Genomic DNA, 16,678 nt, shown 5'->3' on the forward strand with positions numbered 1-16,678 from the left:
TTCTGACTTTTGTTCTTAGAATTGAGTTATAAAGTCATAATTGCATAATAAAGTTGCAATTGCATGTTATAAAATCAGAATTGTATGATATAAAGTCGCAATTGAGCGTTATAAAGTCAGAATTGTGTTATATAAAGTCATAAAGATATAAACTCGCAATTCTGACTTTATTATATCACACTTTCAATATCACACAATTCTGAGAAAAGAAGTAAGATATAAATGCACAATTGCAAGAAAAAAAAGTCATAATTGGGAGTTTATTTCCCGCAATTCTGACTTTATAACTCACAATTGTGAGAAAAAAAGTCAGAATTGCGAGATAAAAATTTGCAATTATCTTTTAAATAGTTTTATTCCTTGCGGAAAACCAACTTCCATAGAAATACTGTAAAAATACAGAAGGGACATGTTGTTTATGGTCTGATGTGTGGTCACAGTTACAATAGCTTTGAATGTTGCTCATCCAATCAGAATTTAGAGGCTGAATAATCAGCTTTATAATTTTTGACAGCCTGTTTATTTATTCTCCATACAAAGGTGAGATAAAGTTTAAAAAGGAAATAGTCACACTGTGAGATAAAAATGTAAAATTTACATTAATTAATATACATTGTTCAAAAGTTTGGGGTCAGTGGGGTCATTTGTTAAAGAAAATAATACTTTTGTTCAGCGAGAATAATTTAAATTGATCAGAAGTGACAAAGACTTGTTACAAATGATTTCTTCTTTTCCTTTAAACTTTCTATTTATAAAAGACTCCAGAAAAAGAATGTATCATTGTTTCTGCAAAAACATTAAGCAGCACAACTGTTCTCAACATTGATAATAATAAGAAATGTTTCTTGAGCAGCAAATCATCATATTAGAATGATTTCTGAAGGATCATGTGACACTGAAGACTAGAGTAATGATGCTGAAAATTCAGCTTATATTATATATTATAATAAAACACACTTTAAAAAAAAAAAAAAAATTGTAATGATATTTCAAAATATTATTGTTTTTACTGTATTTTTGATCAAATAAATGCAGCCTTGGTGAGACTTCTTTCAAAAATATTAAAAAAATCTTTCCAACCCCAAACTTTTGAATAAGTGTATAAACAATTATTTTTGTTGAATTTCCATCCAAGATAACTATATATTGTGACCTTTACCATGATCTAAAATAAATCATGTCATGTATGATTTTAGTCATACCATCCAGCCCTTCTAAAAGTCACAATAACGGCAGACAGAAGCTTGTGTTCACTATAATGTATATGAAGAGGTCAGACTGATCTACAGTAGAGGGAAAACAGCAGCACTGGGGAGAATCAGAGGGCACTATGGGAAAATGTGATGGTGTGGGGAGATGGTCCACTTCGTTCTGCATGTGTTTAATTTCTCACGGGATTAAGAAGGACAGCAGGGTGGATCCAGTATAAAAAACACACGGTTAAACCCAGAGGATCAGCCTGAACATGCAGCGGTCATTACCTGAGCTGTACACATACGGGCCTTTGGCTGCAGAAATAACCAGGTCAAAATAAAAAACAATGAATGCAGGACACAAACGCTCATACCAACAGCAGTAGACTTTCAGATTTCAGCTCAGATCACTGAGCGCTTATTTACGGATCTCAAAAAATATGAGATGGGAGGAAAAAATATATTTCAATGGTTTAGCATTCGCTTGCAAAATGTTTGTGTTCCTTTTGTGTTCTTTGCGAGAGAACGCAAAGTTTCTCGGTGGAACGCAAACATTTTGCGATCAAAGGCAAAGTTTCTCGGGGAACGCAAAACATTTGCGTGAGAACGTAAAAGCATTGACAAATAATTTTTCCTCCCATCTCCTTTTTTTTTTTTTCCTTCATCATGTCCGTTTAGGGGCTATGTAATGTCTTAGACCCAAAACATACATTATGCAAGTATGCATACACAAAGCTTTATTTAAAGGGATATTTTATGTTTTATTTTTGGGTGAACTATCCCTTTAACATTTTTTCATTCTGAAAAGTTTTTCACTGTTTTTGCTACTGAAGTTCTTAAATCATATATACTTTTCAAAACATTTCTGTCTGAATGCTGTCATACTACTTTAGAAAAACTCACAAAACTAATGACATGGTCTTTAGGACAACTAATGGCCAAATAATTAAAAAAAGTTAAAATCATTAAGAATAAGATACTTGCAATGTGGCTTAGTTTTATATCAAAATGATCAGAAATACATATTGTGAATGTTCAATATATTGTTCAAATAACATCTCCAGTTTAATGACAGACATTTAAAGGCAATTCTATCAAGCATTTGCGTTTCCATTTTGTAGAGTACATTTATAGCCTAGGACTTTTAGAAAAAGATGTTTGGAAACTGTTCTGAGAGAGGAAAATCCACATATTACAGCACAGGCAGTTGTTGTTACAAATAAAAATGCTAAATAGTTATATGATCTGTAATGAAAATCAGTTTTTGACATAAAAATCAGCTCATCTACCATGCAACATATGTAATATTTAAGAGAAGAACATTGACCTGAGTTTTTCTGTGTGCATATAAGATGAGAGAAAGAGAGACATACTCTGCAGTCTGCGTGTGGGACTGTCTCCGTGCAGTGCTCGTCTCTGAAGGCAGGGGGAGCTCTTGGGCAGGGGTACCGATGAGACGTCATGCGTTTGCAGCTTATACCAGTGCGGTTCATCATCCAGCAGTGCTGTTTCCAGTTCTATGAGGATCTACACATAAACATTTGTGTCACATTCACATGCATGCATACAACATACAAATCAAGTTTATCCCAAATTCAATGTGTGTCAATGAATCTCTAAATGTGAGATAGTTTGTTTAACAACTAACAACAACTTTAACGACTTATTAATATTGTAGATCCTTATTATTTTTATTTAAAAATTATATTTTGAAGTATAGTCTCGAAAAGGTTAGTTGCATTAAATCTTTTAAAGATATTTAGACTTTTCGAGGACAGAAATACTGTATAGATCAACTGATAATCAAAAGTAATTCATTACAATATTGCATTACTTCCTAAAAAAGTAACTAATTACATAGCTACTTTTTTTAGATTTATTTTTGGCGTTTTTGCCTTTTATTATGATAGGACAGTATGTAGACAGGAAGCAAAGTGGGAGAGAGAGAGGGGGACGGGCTCAAGAAAGGTCAGTGAGCTGGGACTTGAACTCAAGTTGAACAGCGCTATAAGTCGGCATGCTGCCCACAAGGCTATCGGCACTGACTACTTAGTTACTTTTATGTGAAGTAATGCGTTACGATAATTTTGCATTACTTTTTCTGACTTTACTAAAGCTCACTCTCTTTTCAAGGTGTTTTTTTTATTTTATTTTTTTATTGAGGTGTCTTTTCGCAAGTGTTTAACACAGTAATGCACTCAACAACACATTTAGAACATTATTATATTTCCTGACCCCGAAAGCTACGTATGACATACAAAAAATCTCTCAACATTACAGGTTATTTTACCTACTGTACAACTTGAAAGTAATGTGTTTTGTTACTTTTGTACTTTTTGTTTGTTCCGACGCACACATGAGTGTGCATGTCTAAGTGACCACATTATGGAGAAGAGAGAGAATTTTAATGCAGTATTTTAAAAAATTTAAATTAATTAAACTGAAAAGTAACTTTCATTACTTTTTTAAAAAAAAGTAACTCAATATTAATGTGTAAATTTAAAGTAATGTGTTACTTGTAACATCAAAAAGTAATCTGATTACATAATGCACGTTACTTGTAATGCGTTACCCCCAGCACTGCTGATAACCATTATGCAGAATTGTTAATAATTATTTTTTAGATTACTTATTAAATGGTCCTTAGACTACAACAATAACACATAATATGCATTAGAAATATTTCAATTTTGATAAAAATGATTATTATGCAATTGTTGTTCTTTATGCAAACTATATTGTGATCTAAATGGTCACTAGTCAGGTCTACTATTGTACTATTGATTAATTTCCTTTGATTAATGGCATGGAAATACAAAAAAGTGGTAAACTGGTAGAAGAAGCCTAAAGTTTTGAATATTTGAGATCATCTTGTCCTTACCTCTCCCAAGAACTCACTCTCTTCCTCTCTCACCCGGGCCTGGTCCCACAGCGTGATCTCCAGCATGCGTTCCCTGAACTCCCGCCGGTGGACGGGAGAGTACATAAAGGTCTGGTTCCATTTGGGCTCTAGTGATTTCTTTACCGTTTTTGTTCTTCTTTTGCTTTTGTCACTGGAGAAACAATTATTCAAACTGTTTTTATTTACCATCATGGTAAAAGAACCCTGGAACAAGCACTGAAATCAACTATAAAGAACAGGGCTTTGTGGGAATGCCAAGCAGAACACGGCAGATCTGCTCACAGGCTGTGTTCAGAATGGAATACTGTGCTTACTGCATACTGCTCAGTATACACTTTAAAAAAACGTCTCTGAAATAGGACGCATCAAGCAACAATAAACATTCTAAACAGCAGTATGCAGCGTTGTTGTCACATTACCACACTATGTTGAATGCTTAATTCAGTGAGTTGCATTCAGTATTTATCTAATAAATTAACATGGTTATTTTTAACTGCATTTTTAATCCAATTTTGTATAAACATTTATAAAATTCTGTCAGTCCAATCATATAATGAGCAAAAAAAGTAATGTTGTTACTGCTTCAAGTCAAACGCATTGCATTGTGGGATATAGTATCTCACAGGATTATTATTAATAACTATATTAAAAAAAACAAACATTTGTATTAATTTAAATGAAGCTGAAATTAAATAAAATATAACATGAAAAACTTAAAAATGTTGCTTCGACAGCTAACTGAAATAAATTGAAACCACTAAAATATTAACTGTAAATAAATAATCTCAGTGTGCTTTGTATACAGCACATTTTTGCAAAATGTAGTAGGATCATGCCTACAGAAACTTTGCACACTCTGTGTATATATTCCATACAGCAAAAATAGTGTGATTAGTATGGTAGCATGCCATTCTGAACATAGCCATAATGTGATGTGATGAAGAGACAGACATTACAATTTTTTTTGTCTTGCACAATGAGTGTTATTGGCATTAAAGTAAATGCCCCAATCTCACCTTCTGTCAGGGAGGAAGTAGATCTTCACATAAGGATTGCGTGGTCGGCCGTCCTCCCTTGAAGGCAGGTCCTTTGCACCCAATATGGTGACGATAAGCTGATGGCCGACTTTGTCATACCAAAGTTTGACCTGTAGAGGGACAAACACCAGAGCCTGTTTGAGATGAAGAGGTTCTCAGGCTTCACATCATCAGCTGCTTCATTTAATCAAGAGGATTTGATAGTTTGTATATGAATCATGTTATTGTACTGCACATGCCAAGAATCATGACAGACCAAGCTCACTACTCAGACAAGTATGGATGTGACAGAAAAATACTTAGAAGTCAGACATACACAGAAACGACACTAACATAACAAATAAAACACTAGATCTTCTAAGCCAGAGCCCATACTTGCTTGTTGTAAAAGAAAAAAAATCCAATACAGATACTGCCTATAGAGTATATATACTGGAGCTATAAATGTCTCAGGCCACAGTGTACAACATGCAATGAAGGGCGTTCCATACTGTATGTAAAAGAACAAGGCAATGTGTTACAAGGAGAGCTGGGTCAAACAAATTGTACCATTACACAATCCCCAACAGAACTAGCTGTTGCTGTACATTAAGGATGCTAATGTTGTCCAAAGAGGAAATGTTAAATATTTCTGAGGGAAAATGTCCTAACGTTGGAAATGTGTTAAGCTATAAGCATAATGTTGACATGAACAGCAATACATAGTTTTTTTATGCCCTGATTTTTGCTACAAACAACATTAAAGAGGTCATGACATGAGAAATCAAATTTTCTTTGTACCATTAAATCATTCTGTAAGTTTCATAGCTTAAAACATCCTCCTCATTATAAACAAAGCATTTATTAAATCAAGCTCTAAAAACAGCTCGTTTTGATATTGCAGGATCTGTGACATCACACAAGCATATACATTTGCATATTTGCATATGACCATTATAATCACAGACGCTGTCTACACTGGATACAGTATACATGTAACCCCTCACCCAGGTCCTACTTGCCCCGCTCTGCCTCGAACCTGGGTCTCCGGCGTGGGAGTCGGACGCTCTAACAAGGAGGCTAAAAGATGAAACCCCTAGCGTCAGTCGCTAGAGCATCTCTTGTGATCAGAGGAGTGAGGTTTACTCGCACAGCGACTACTAGCTGGCCTCCGTTACATACAGATACAGTGTGTTTAATTTCAGACGTACTCCACACACTTGAGTCTGTCGACAACAGGACAAATGGAAGAGTGTCCATTTACTGACAAGCCTTAAAGGAGCCGCTCCTTAAAAATTGGTCATTTCAGACAGAGGGTCCGAATGAGGGTTGAAAATAATCATCTTTCAACATCTATATATTACTGCTGTCAAAAATTAGCGCGTTAACGCATGCAATTAATTTCTTTCAGTTTAACGCGTTAAAAATATTTAATGCAATTAATGCAGCATCCATTTTTTCCGTCATAGTTTGGCTAGCGTTAAATTATATTATGATCATGCTCTTATTCACGCAAATGCTTTTAAACCATCCAAGCGCCACAAGACAAACAAGAACGCGCTGTCTATGAATGTTGTGTCTGTGTGATCCGCATCATGTTCGGCAGCGGCAGGTCTTAAAGTGACAGCAGCCTAATAAACCAGTTGCTGTGATGTCTGTCATTAATGTTAATCAAAGAACAAAGGTAACAGAGAAATTTGGAGCTTTAATAAGGATTAATCTATATTAATTTATAATTTATGCAGTGAAGAATGTAAAGTGTTTGATAACTTTATTCAATTTCTATATATTTCCTACCTGTTAGATATGAAGGCCACAGGTAAATATGACATTTATTATTATGGGTTTATGTGAAGATTGTTTTAAGTTCACTTAAATTAAAAGTTGTTATTTTTTTAAAGCCTAATAAATGTTGAAATTGATAGCTTTTACTTATACTGTAAGGTTGAATGTCTAGAACTAAGGTTTTTTTTTTTTTTTTTTTTCATAGAGACATCAGTACCAGTATTAGTATCAGTGATACTGGTCTTCATTCATAAAAAGATGCCATTAAACAAATATTTAAAATATACTGTCTTTAAGTTGTTTATACATTAATTTGGAGAGTAACTGTGAAATTACAATATAAAAATATAAAAAAGTCAAATGTTTTTAATCGTGATTACAGAAAAAATGTGTGATTAACTAGTCAATTGTTTTTGATCGATTGACAGCAAAAAGCTTTATTAACATTATTAGTGAACCTCAAGGAACATATTAAAATAAAAAAAATCCATGTCATGACCCCTTTAAAACCATTCACATCATGCTTCTTCAGGTACAAATGGATACAATTTGCTTAATTCACACTCTTATTTCATCATTGTACTTGGGAAAAAAAAAAAAAGAAAAACAGGTAAAACAGGGAGTGTTAAAGGTGCTGTAAATGATTTCATTTTGCAAACTTGCAGACTTAGAAACCGAAATAGCCCTTTGTCCAAAAACATGCCAGCCAACCCGATGTCACAATGATTGACAGGCAGAGAGACTTTCTGATTGGCTGGCTTGGCTGGCTTCTAATTCTGACAGGCTAAAAAAACAACAACTCTTTGCTGTCACAGAGATGTGATTTCTCAGGACACTTATTTCAGTGCTATTTATCAGGTAGCAGTGATATTTAATGTGTATAATAGCTTGCAGCACCTTTAACATATCCTTTTAGCTGCAACATGAAACTTTCAGTAATGTTAGTACTGAACAAAAATGTTTTTAGCATTAGTATAATTACTGTACAAATGTGAAATGCAGTTTTTGAATCAGTCAGCAAATGAATGAATCTCCAAAACAATTAAGTACACTGAATCAGTTCCTTTCTAAAATGGTACATGGATGAGTATCAGGATTCAATGCAGTTTCATGTTACATGGAAAAAGAATCCAATTTTATGTCCCGACAAACTCTGCATCACTAAAACATTTAAAGAGACACAGTACTCCTCTGCCCGGGTAAACGGCGCAGGTGAACGTCTCACAGGGTTAGAGGCATTATGTCATTACTCCATGTCTGCCAACAGTCGGGTGTCTCTTAAAATATTTTTGTGCTTGCATGCAGATGATTTATGCCTAAAATATGCTTAAAACAGCAATGAAGGCATGATAGGTAAGGGGCTCTTCAAATGCGCAAACTAAGATAATAAACAAAGCTGGAAATGCAGCTGTTTTTCTGCTGTGCATTATCCAATGAATTAAAGCAATAGAAGAGAAGTGGTTTTAGTAAACAGCAACGATTACCTGAACTTTAGGGTTAAAAGGCTCAATTCTTCTACTAAGGCTTTGGCTCTGGGTAAGTAAAGTGAATGAAAAACAATGAAGAGAAATGCAATAAAACTAAAACCTGAAATGACAATACCATTTGTTAATGCAACACTAAGAAAGCAGAGCAGGAGATTCAGCCTAAAGACAACGACTATAGGAACATCTGAACATAATGCATTGGAACATTTTAATTTCTTTTACTATTTTTACTATAATGCAATTAACTGCAATCTCTTCCTCAGAGATTGAGGAATCAGTGATGAGCTCAGGACTCATTCTAGTAGAATATTCTTTTCCTAAATTTTAGGAATGGATATTTCCTGTACATTTTCTAGAGCAGCGTTTCCCAGAGTGTGTCCCTCAACCTTCTAAATTGTTTGTTGAGTTCCATGAAAATCAGAGTATTTTTTTAAGACTGAAATGTCATGTATTCTCTTTTAAGAAGACTCTTCATGGGAAACACTGCTGTTTACAGTACACTGAATCTCCTTCTCAACAAAATACAAAGTAACAAGATTGTTATTTAACACACAAACACACCATACAATGTTAGAAATGATGAGATACAGAACAGGAATATACAGAACAGGAGACAACACATTTTTGTATTGATCTAGTTAATACACAGTTCATTTTGAGACTAGCTGCACTGACCCATATCTATCTATCTGTCTATCTATCTATCTATCTATCTATCTATCTATCTATCTATCTATCTATCTATCTATCCATCCATCCATCCACTCATCATTAGCCACCCTGCTTTCTATATATATGTATCTATCTGTCTGTCCGTCCATCCATCTGTTCGTCCGTCCGTCCATCCATCCATCCATCCATCCATCCATCCATCCATCCATCCATTTATCCATCCATTCATCCATCCATCATTGGCCACCCTGCTTTCTAGATATATGTATCTATCTATCTGTCCATCCATCCATCCATCCATCCATCCATCAGCCACCCTGCTTTCTAGATATATGTATCTGTCTATCTATCTGTCCATCCATCCATCCATCCATCATTAGCCACTCTGCTTTCTAGATATGTATCTATCCATCCATCCATCCTTCCATCCATCCATCCATCCATCCATCCATCCATCATTAGCCACCCTGCTTTCTAGATATCGGTATCAGACACTTTTCCAGTGGCTTTTCCATTTTGGTCAACCATTCATTGAAATCACTGATCTTATTTACTCATCCAAACAGTATTACCTAGGGAATAACTTGCACTTCATTTGTATTGCTTAAATCAAGCAGCTTGTGCACTTCACACCAGAGTGTGTCATGTTCTTTTTCACACACACAATAGGCTGCATGAGGCCTGGCTATAACCTGATCAGGTTGTGGAGACTACAGCAGCTTTATCTCTGTTCAAAGCCATTTAAGTGATTTTAGTCAGAATAAAATGGACAAGTTGGGCAATTTCATATATTTTTCTCCATCTTCGCTTCCTGATAACGACAGGAAGTTTTGTTAGCACAAGTACAGAAGATTAAATCACAAATGGTGCAAATTATTGATGTTTTATCTATGTATTTTTTCATTATTGTGATGCCAAAGAATGCTGGGAAATGTAGTTTTAATGCACAAGCTTTGGTGAACTATATTGCAGACCTAAACTGTACAGCCACAATAAAACTGACATGAATCTTTAACTGACATGGGGAAATATCCTAAATTTCTTGTCCTCTGCACAGGAATGGATTATTGTGAACTTACTGTAAGCTGTCCCGATAAGTACTGAGGGGCATCCCGCAGCATTCCGGGGCTCATGGGAGACGTGACTGATATGGAGGGACGCTCCATCTTCTGTGACTCAAACGAACTTGAACCTTAGAAAAGATTAAAGTAGAAATATACAAAACTAATCAGAGATTCTTTCAAAGATCTGTGAAAATGTTTCATTAATGTCTCAGAGAATCCCATCATTTATACACACTAGACTGAGAAAATGTACTCACTGGACTCCAGTTGTGCGTGTGTGCTTTCTGGTATCCTGGGGATATCTCTGCAATGACAGTGGCACGGAGAAATCAATGACATGTGCTGTAATAACCCTGAGCACCACATTAGTCTTGATGTGAAGTTTGTGGCAGCAGCCCAAACTCACAGTCTAAAGAGAGTTCAGTTGGTCATGCACTCTTTACAATTACAATTAGGACGATTAGGAGGCTAAACTGAGGGCAGCAGTTTTGTTTGTTTGAGCCAGCAGGCACTCTAAAGGGGTCATATCATACAATATTTTCCCTTAGTTTGTATTTTCCCCATCTTATGAACCACAAAAAAAAGTAGTCTTGCATGACTTTTTCTATATATTAATCAGATGTCAGAAATGTACTAAAGTTCAGAACAAGCCATTTTTGCAGATTATTTTTTATTAAGAAGGAAGTTTTGATTTCTCAGAATTACAGTATGTTACATCAGTATCTTTTATCTGAAAATATCAAGAAACTATGGATTTCTCATGATATGATAACTTTAATATAAAGGAGGTAAAAAACAGACTATTATCATACAAAATTTAAGGCTCATTAGTATGTTAGTGTTATGATTAATACAAATATTGCTCATCTAAAATGCTTTTGAAGTCTATTCAGAAACACACCTCAGAATTACAACACAAATAATAATAATAATAGCTTTTGAAATCATAAGGAATTTAAAAATTCTTAACTCTGGCAATTCCATTAACAATTATTTCAGTACTTTTGAGGAATAACTTCATCATTAGACATATTCAAACCTGAGAGACTAATCTGCGACTCTTTTTGACCAATCTGTTAAAAATTTGTTTGCAAATCAGCACTGTATGTTTGTTTTTGTATGCAAATGATATGGAAAACTGTGTTGTCTATTTATTGTGTTTTTTATTTTGTGTCATGAAACTCTTTTGGTTCCAGAATTGTTTAACCAAACTGATTCAGAATAAGATTCTCATCTTTAAACAATAAGATATTTATATCAGATATTTATATCATTAAATGCCCAAAAGCATTGCTTATTTATCAGCACCAGCATAATATTCAATGTTAGAGGTATCTGGTGTGTCTTTTGTAAAACTTAACGTTTTTAAATGTAATTTTTGTTAAAGGGAACCTATTATGCAAAATTCACTTTTATATGGTGTTTGAACATAAATGTGTGTCGGCTGTAGGTGTACACAACCACCCTATAAAAATCCACCCACTACTTTTTTCATATTCCCCATAAATCATAAACAGTGTCTCAAAATGAGTCGTTTAAAAATTATGTCACAATGTTTGCCCCGCCCATGACTGGCAGCGGAATCTGCCCTATTAGCTTATCTCCTCCCCTGAGCGAGCTTTACACAGTCCACATGTTTATCTCCTCGCTAGAGCAGCTAGTGGAAACACAAGAATGTCTCAGCTATGTGATAAACAACTAAATGTTCTGCTTTTGGCTGTATCAATGAACACAGAACTTTTCCATTTCTTTTCTATGTAAACACACTAGACGAACGTGTTTGACCGTTGCGCTTGTGCCTCACATCTTTTACTGCATCTTGCGCAGGAAATGGCATTCTAAAAATGCATCGCACAAGTTAAATGCAGTTTCACACATTTAAAAAAAACCGCATCAACACCTTGCATTTTCAACTGCCCACGTCATGTTTTACGCAAAGATGCGTTGTGTGTGGACGGCCCCGAATGGGACAAAAAAAAAATGCAAGGTCCATCTAGCACGTTTACATAGAAAATAATGGAAAATCAGCACAATGGAATTAAAAAAACACGCCCCCATACTGTTTCTCCTGTTTTGTTGTTGCCGGAGTATCCTAGGCAGGAGCTGTAAAGGCACAGCCCTCTTCTGGAAAGGGGACAGGAAGCAGCAGCTCATTTGCATTATTTTTTGCTTCCTTTTGCTTTCTGGGCATGGTAAAATAAATAATCTCTGGGGTATTTTGAGCTGAATCTTCACAGACACATTCTGGGGACACTTAAGACTTATATTACATCTTGTAAAAGGGGGCATAATAGGTCCCCTTTAAGTTCAAATAAAAAACAATCTCATGTCAACTGAAAAACACTGTAGAGGAAGTCGTACCCAATGGGTCGAGAGACCACTAGTTCCACCTGAGGCTCTGGCTTTGATTCTAAAATGATATTGTAAACTTCTTTAAATGTGGCTCCTTGTAAATGTCGGCCGTTCCACTCTAGGACCTGATCACCTATGAAACAAGAAAATCAATTACCAAACCATCTGTAGTCAAACATTGCTAGAATTCACTACTGCATTTATATAGTAATACGAGTCCTACATTCACCACTGTTCAAAAGTTTTGGGTCAGTAAGGTTTTTTTTTTTTTTTTTTTAATGAATACTTTTATTATGCCTGAATGCATAAAATTAATCAAAGTAAAGTGGGAGTAAACTTCTACACTGTTACAAAAATATATATTTTCAATTATTTATTCATCAAATAAATCTTTCTTGAGTAGCAAATCAGCATATTAGAATGATTTCTGAAGGATCATGTGACACTGAAGACTGGAGTAATGATGCTGAAAATTCAGCTTAGCAATCACAGGATTAAATTACATTTGAAAAAGCCTTAAAATATAAAACAGTTTTTTTTTAAATTGTAATATTTTTTCTCAATATTACTGCTTTTTTACTGTTTTTCTGATTAAATAAGCATAAGAGACTTTTAAAAATATATTTTTTTTAAATCTTACTGACCCCAAACTTTTGAACAGTAGTGTATGAAATACAGAAAAATAGCATGTACCTGGTCTGAGGTGCCCAACTGTATCCGCTAAACTTCCTTTCCTTACTTTGGTGATGAATGCACAAAGTCGCCCAGACTCTGTCATCTTTCCCCCAACAACCTGCAAAATGCACAAAAGAAAATAATGAACTATTGCTTTTGAAATTATAAATATTAGTTTTAGCTGTGGTACTGATATTACATTTCAGTTGTATTGTAGGTATCATGATCCCATAATGAAGTTTTTATGTTGCTAATGTAAGGTGAATATATTTAATCATGGCTTTTTAGTCATGACTGATTGTACTAGAATTCAGAATAAAATAATCCATTTAGAAACAAACTGCACAAGTTACACTGAACAGAAACAGTGAGACTTTCAAGGGTGTGTGTACATTATTTCTGTATGTGCTTTTAAAAAGAAAGAACCGACCACTGGAAAATGCCTGGAGGTCTGTTCCATAAACCACATGACCAATCGCTCTTCTGTGAGCATCATACAAATCAAATCCCCACTAATGGCAGCCCAGTGCAAACATACAAAGAAGATTACGAGCTGCCTCCTAGATAAAGATGGCTTTACATAATGAGTGGCATGCAGCCGAGGGCGATTGAGTGTGTGTGTGTGTGTGTGTTTGACAAACTGCTGCTGGTAAAGGATATAATGCACATGGTAGCACTGAGCTGACACACAGTCAGCCATTCAGAAAGTTTGTTATCAGTAACGATTCTTTGTTTCTCTCCACTCTACTGAAGAATGCATGTAAGTGCTTTAACAACAAATACGAGCTTCGCATTTCTGCTTTTAAACTCTCAAAGTACACGGCCCTGTTTACTTCCACTGTAAGAGCTTTACTCTAACCATGTTTTTTCGCTCTTTCATCGTCAACAATAAATCATAATGAACATTCTCAATGCACATTTTTAACAGTACTATGCATGCAGGCTTTAAAATAATAATTTTTTCATTTTCATTGATGGTTCCATGGAGAACCTTTAACATCCATGGAACATTTTCATAGTACAAATGGCTCTTTATAATGGGAAAAAAAGTTCTTCGGAACTTCACACTTAATGGATTTGTTCACTTCAGAACTCAATTTTTCTGATAATTTACTCACCCCCATCTCATCCAAGATGTTTATGTCTTTCTTTCTTCAATCGAAAAGAAATTAAGGTTTTTGAGGAAAACATTCCAGGATTTTTCTCCATATAGTGGATTTCACAAGGGACCAACGGGTTGAAGGTCCATATTTCAGTTTCAATGCAGCTTCAAAGGGCTCTACACGATCCCAGACGACGAATAAGGGTCTTATCTAGCGAAACGATATGTCATTTTCTAAATAAAATAAAAATGTATATACTTTTTACCCACAAATGCTCGTCTTGCACTAGCTCTGCGATGTGGCACGCATTACGTAATCACGTTGGAAAGGTCACGCGTGACGTAGGCGCGACTGAAGAAAGAAAGACATGAACATCTTGGATGACATGCGGGTGAGTAAATTATCAGGAAATCTGAACTCTGAAGTGATCTAATCCTTGAACTCTTTCCCTGCCAGCATTTTTTATGCTCCTTTTTTGCCTGTGTTTTAATCCAGAGATTCTGTACTCTTTCAGAAGATGCACAATAGCGCCCCCCCACCATATAACAGTGAAAACTGGAAAATTCCGTCAATAGCAGCGAAGCGCTGTCTCATAAATTATGGAAAATTCTGTCAATGGCGAGAAGAGAGTTAAAAATAAATGTTCCAAAAAGGTGTTTTCACAGCAATGCCACTGAAGAACTATTTTTGGTTCCCAAAAAACAGTGAACAGTTCTTAAAATAATATTTTTTTCTTAGTGTGAAGAACATTTTAAAAATCCATCACACTATTAAAAATAAAGGTTCTAAAGGGTTGGGTTTTTTTTTTTTTTTTAAACAGCAATGCCATAGAAGAATCATTTTGGGCTCCCTAAAGAACCTTTTAATGAACAGTTCTTACAACAACCATTCATTCTTACTGTGAAGAACATTATAAAAATCTAAAGAACCTTTTGTGGAAAGGAAATGTTTTATGGATGTTAACCCTTTAAAACCGGATGTGTCGTCGGCGACACATCCAACCAAGCTGTATTCATGTTACCGTAACTCTTGAACCGTTTGTGCCATCGTAATAATTCAAATTGCTACAGATAGTAGACAACATGGGCTTTTCGGCAATATAAGGGTTATTACGGTAATTTCGTTCCTTCCGTCAGCAAATGGCAGCCGCTTTCGGGGAGAGCGGGTGGAAGGAGGATTTGAACGTAGAGATACGGAGCGCGGCAGTTTAGGGAGTTTTGGATTGCATAAATAATAGAAGAAACAAACAAAAACATGGCAAAGGAGTACACAGTCAATTGGGATGATTTTTTATAAGACTTGGGAGGAGGCTAAGTGAGACTCGCATTTCGCATTTGGTGTGTGCATCTGTATAATGTGTCCGTGCGGTAAATGTATGCGTGCTGATGCGTGCATATGTAGTATATGTATGCGTGTATGAAAAAAATTTCTCCTGAATGAAAACTGTGCAACCAAGTGTCACAAAAGGACTTGTATATATGTAATATAGTTGAATTTTCAAGTTTGAAATGTTAGATTCTTTCGATCATCATTTTTCTCTTTTTTTTCTAAATAAAAAGCCGAAAATTTATTATTATTTTTTTTATTTTCGTCTATTTAAATTCTATTTACAAACTCACCATATACATTAATGGTCAATAACTGTAATTTATTGAAAGCCAGTTGTTTTCTGAAAAAAATGACACCTTGCACTTGAAGATAGCACATTGTTAGAGAATTTTATAATAAAAAAAACATAATATGTGAAAACGGGCTATTTTAGCTTTAGGTTCTAAAGGGTTAAAGGTTCTTTACACATCGATGCCAATAAAGAGCCTTTATTTTTTAAGAGTGTATCCACTTTTTCCACTAAAAAAAAATCCTTTTAAGGAAAGGAAAGGAAAGGAAAGGTTTCATGGATGTTAAAGGTTCTTCATAAAACCATCAAAGCCAAAAAAGAACCTTTATTTTTAAGAGTGTAAGTAAAATGGTTATTTTAAGAACTATTCATTGAGACGTTCTTTGGGGAACCAAAACGCAACAATTGCATTGCTACAAAAAAAAAAAAAAAAAAAAAACTTTTGGAACCTATTTAGAGAGTACTGAAAACTAAAAAACTATATACAAGACATTTTAAGATTCATTTTGAATGAATACTGCATAAATAATAAAATAGCATTATTTCATGCAATATTTTTATCCTTATTTTATCAGTTCACATTTTTCGAAGTAATAAAATGTTCATTCATAATTAATCAAAAATTTTGATCCACTTCTGAAATGACTTTCCTTTCAATTCAATCAGTTCCTAATGGATAAACAATCCCACCCTACATTTTATTGTTCAATATCCTGTTTCTCTCATGAGATCACTGAAGTAAAATGAACATGAACATGAACAATCTCGGCTTAACTTTTCTGATTTTAACCCTTCAAAGTCCATGGCCATG

At 34.8% G+C, this 16,678-nt stretch overlaps 1 protein-coding gene across 49 annotated transcripts in view; it reads right to left on the bottom strand.

The window, feature by feature from the left end:
- The window catches only part of rims2a (regulating synaptic membrane exocytosis 2a), a 201,347-nt gene that overhangs the window by 82,147 nt on the left and 102,522 nt on the right, over positions 1-16,678 (bottom strand). For 22 of the 49 annotated variants that reach the window (XM_051864854.1, XM_051864852.1, XM_051864840.1 and 19 more), the window contains 8 exons: positions 13,165-13,264; positions 12,481-12,604; positions 10,377-10,423; positions 10,135-10,247; positions 8,381-8,428; positions 5,112-5,242; positions 4,075-4,267; positions 2,567-2,720 (listed from right to left, as the gene is read on the bottom strand). In XM_051864854.1, coding sequence (XP_051720814.1) covers positions 2,567-2,720; positions 4,075-4,267; positions 5,112-5,242; positions 8,381-8,428; positions 10,135-10,247; positions 10,377-10,423; positions 12,481-12,604; positions 13,165-13,264 — 910 coding nt within the window. The remainder of the gene's footprint in view (positions 1-2,566; positions 2,721-4,074; positions 4,268-5,111; positions 5,243-8,380; positions 8,429-10,134; positions 10,248-10,376; positions 10,424-12,480; positions 12,605-13,164; positions 13,265-16,678) is intronic. The other 27 variants (XM_051864850.1, XM_051864879.1, XM_051864870.1 and 24 more) reach the window with 3 other exon arrangements.

Source organism: Ctenopharyngodon idella, chromosome 16, assembly GCF_019924925.1.
Source record: "Ctenopharyngodon idella isolate HZGC_01 chromosome 16, HZGC01, whole genome shotgun sequence".
Classification (NCBI taxonomy): domain Eukaryota; kingdom Metazoa; phylum Chordata; class Actinopteri; order Cypriniformes; family Xenocyprididae; genus Ctenopharyngodon; species Ctenopharyngodon idella.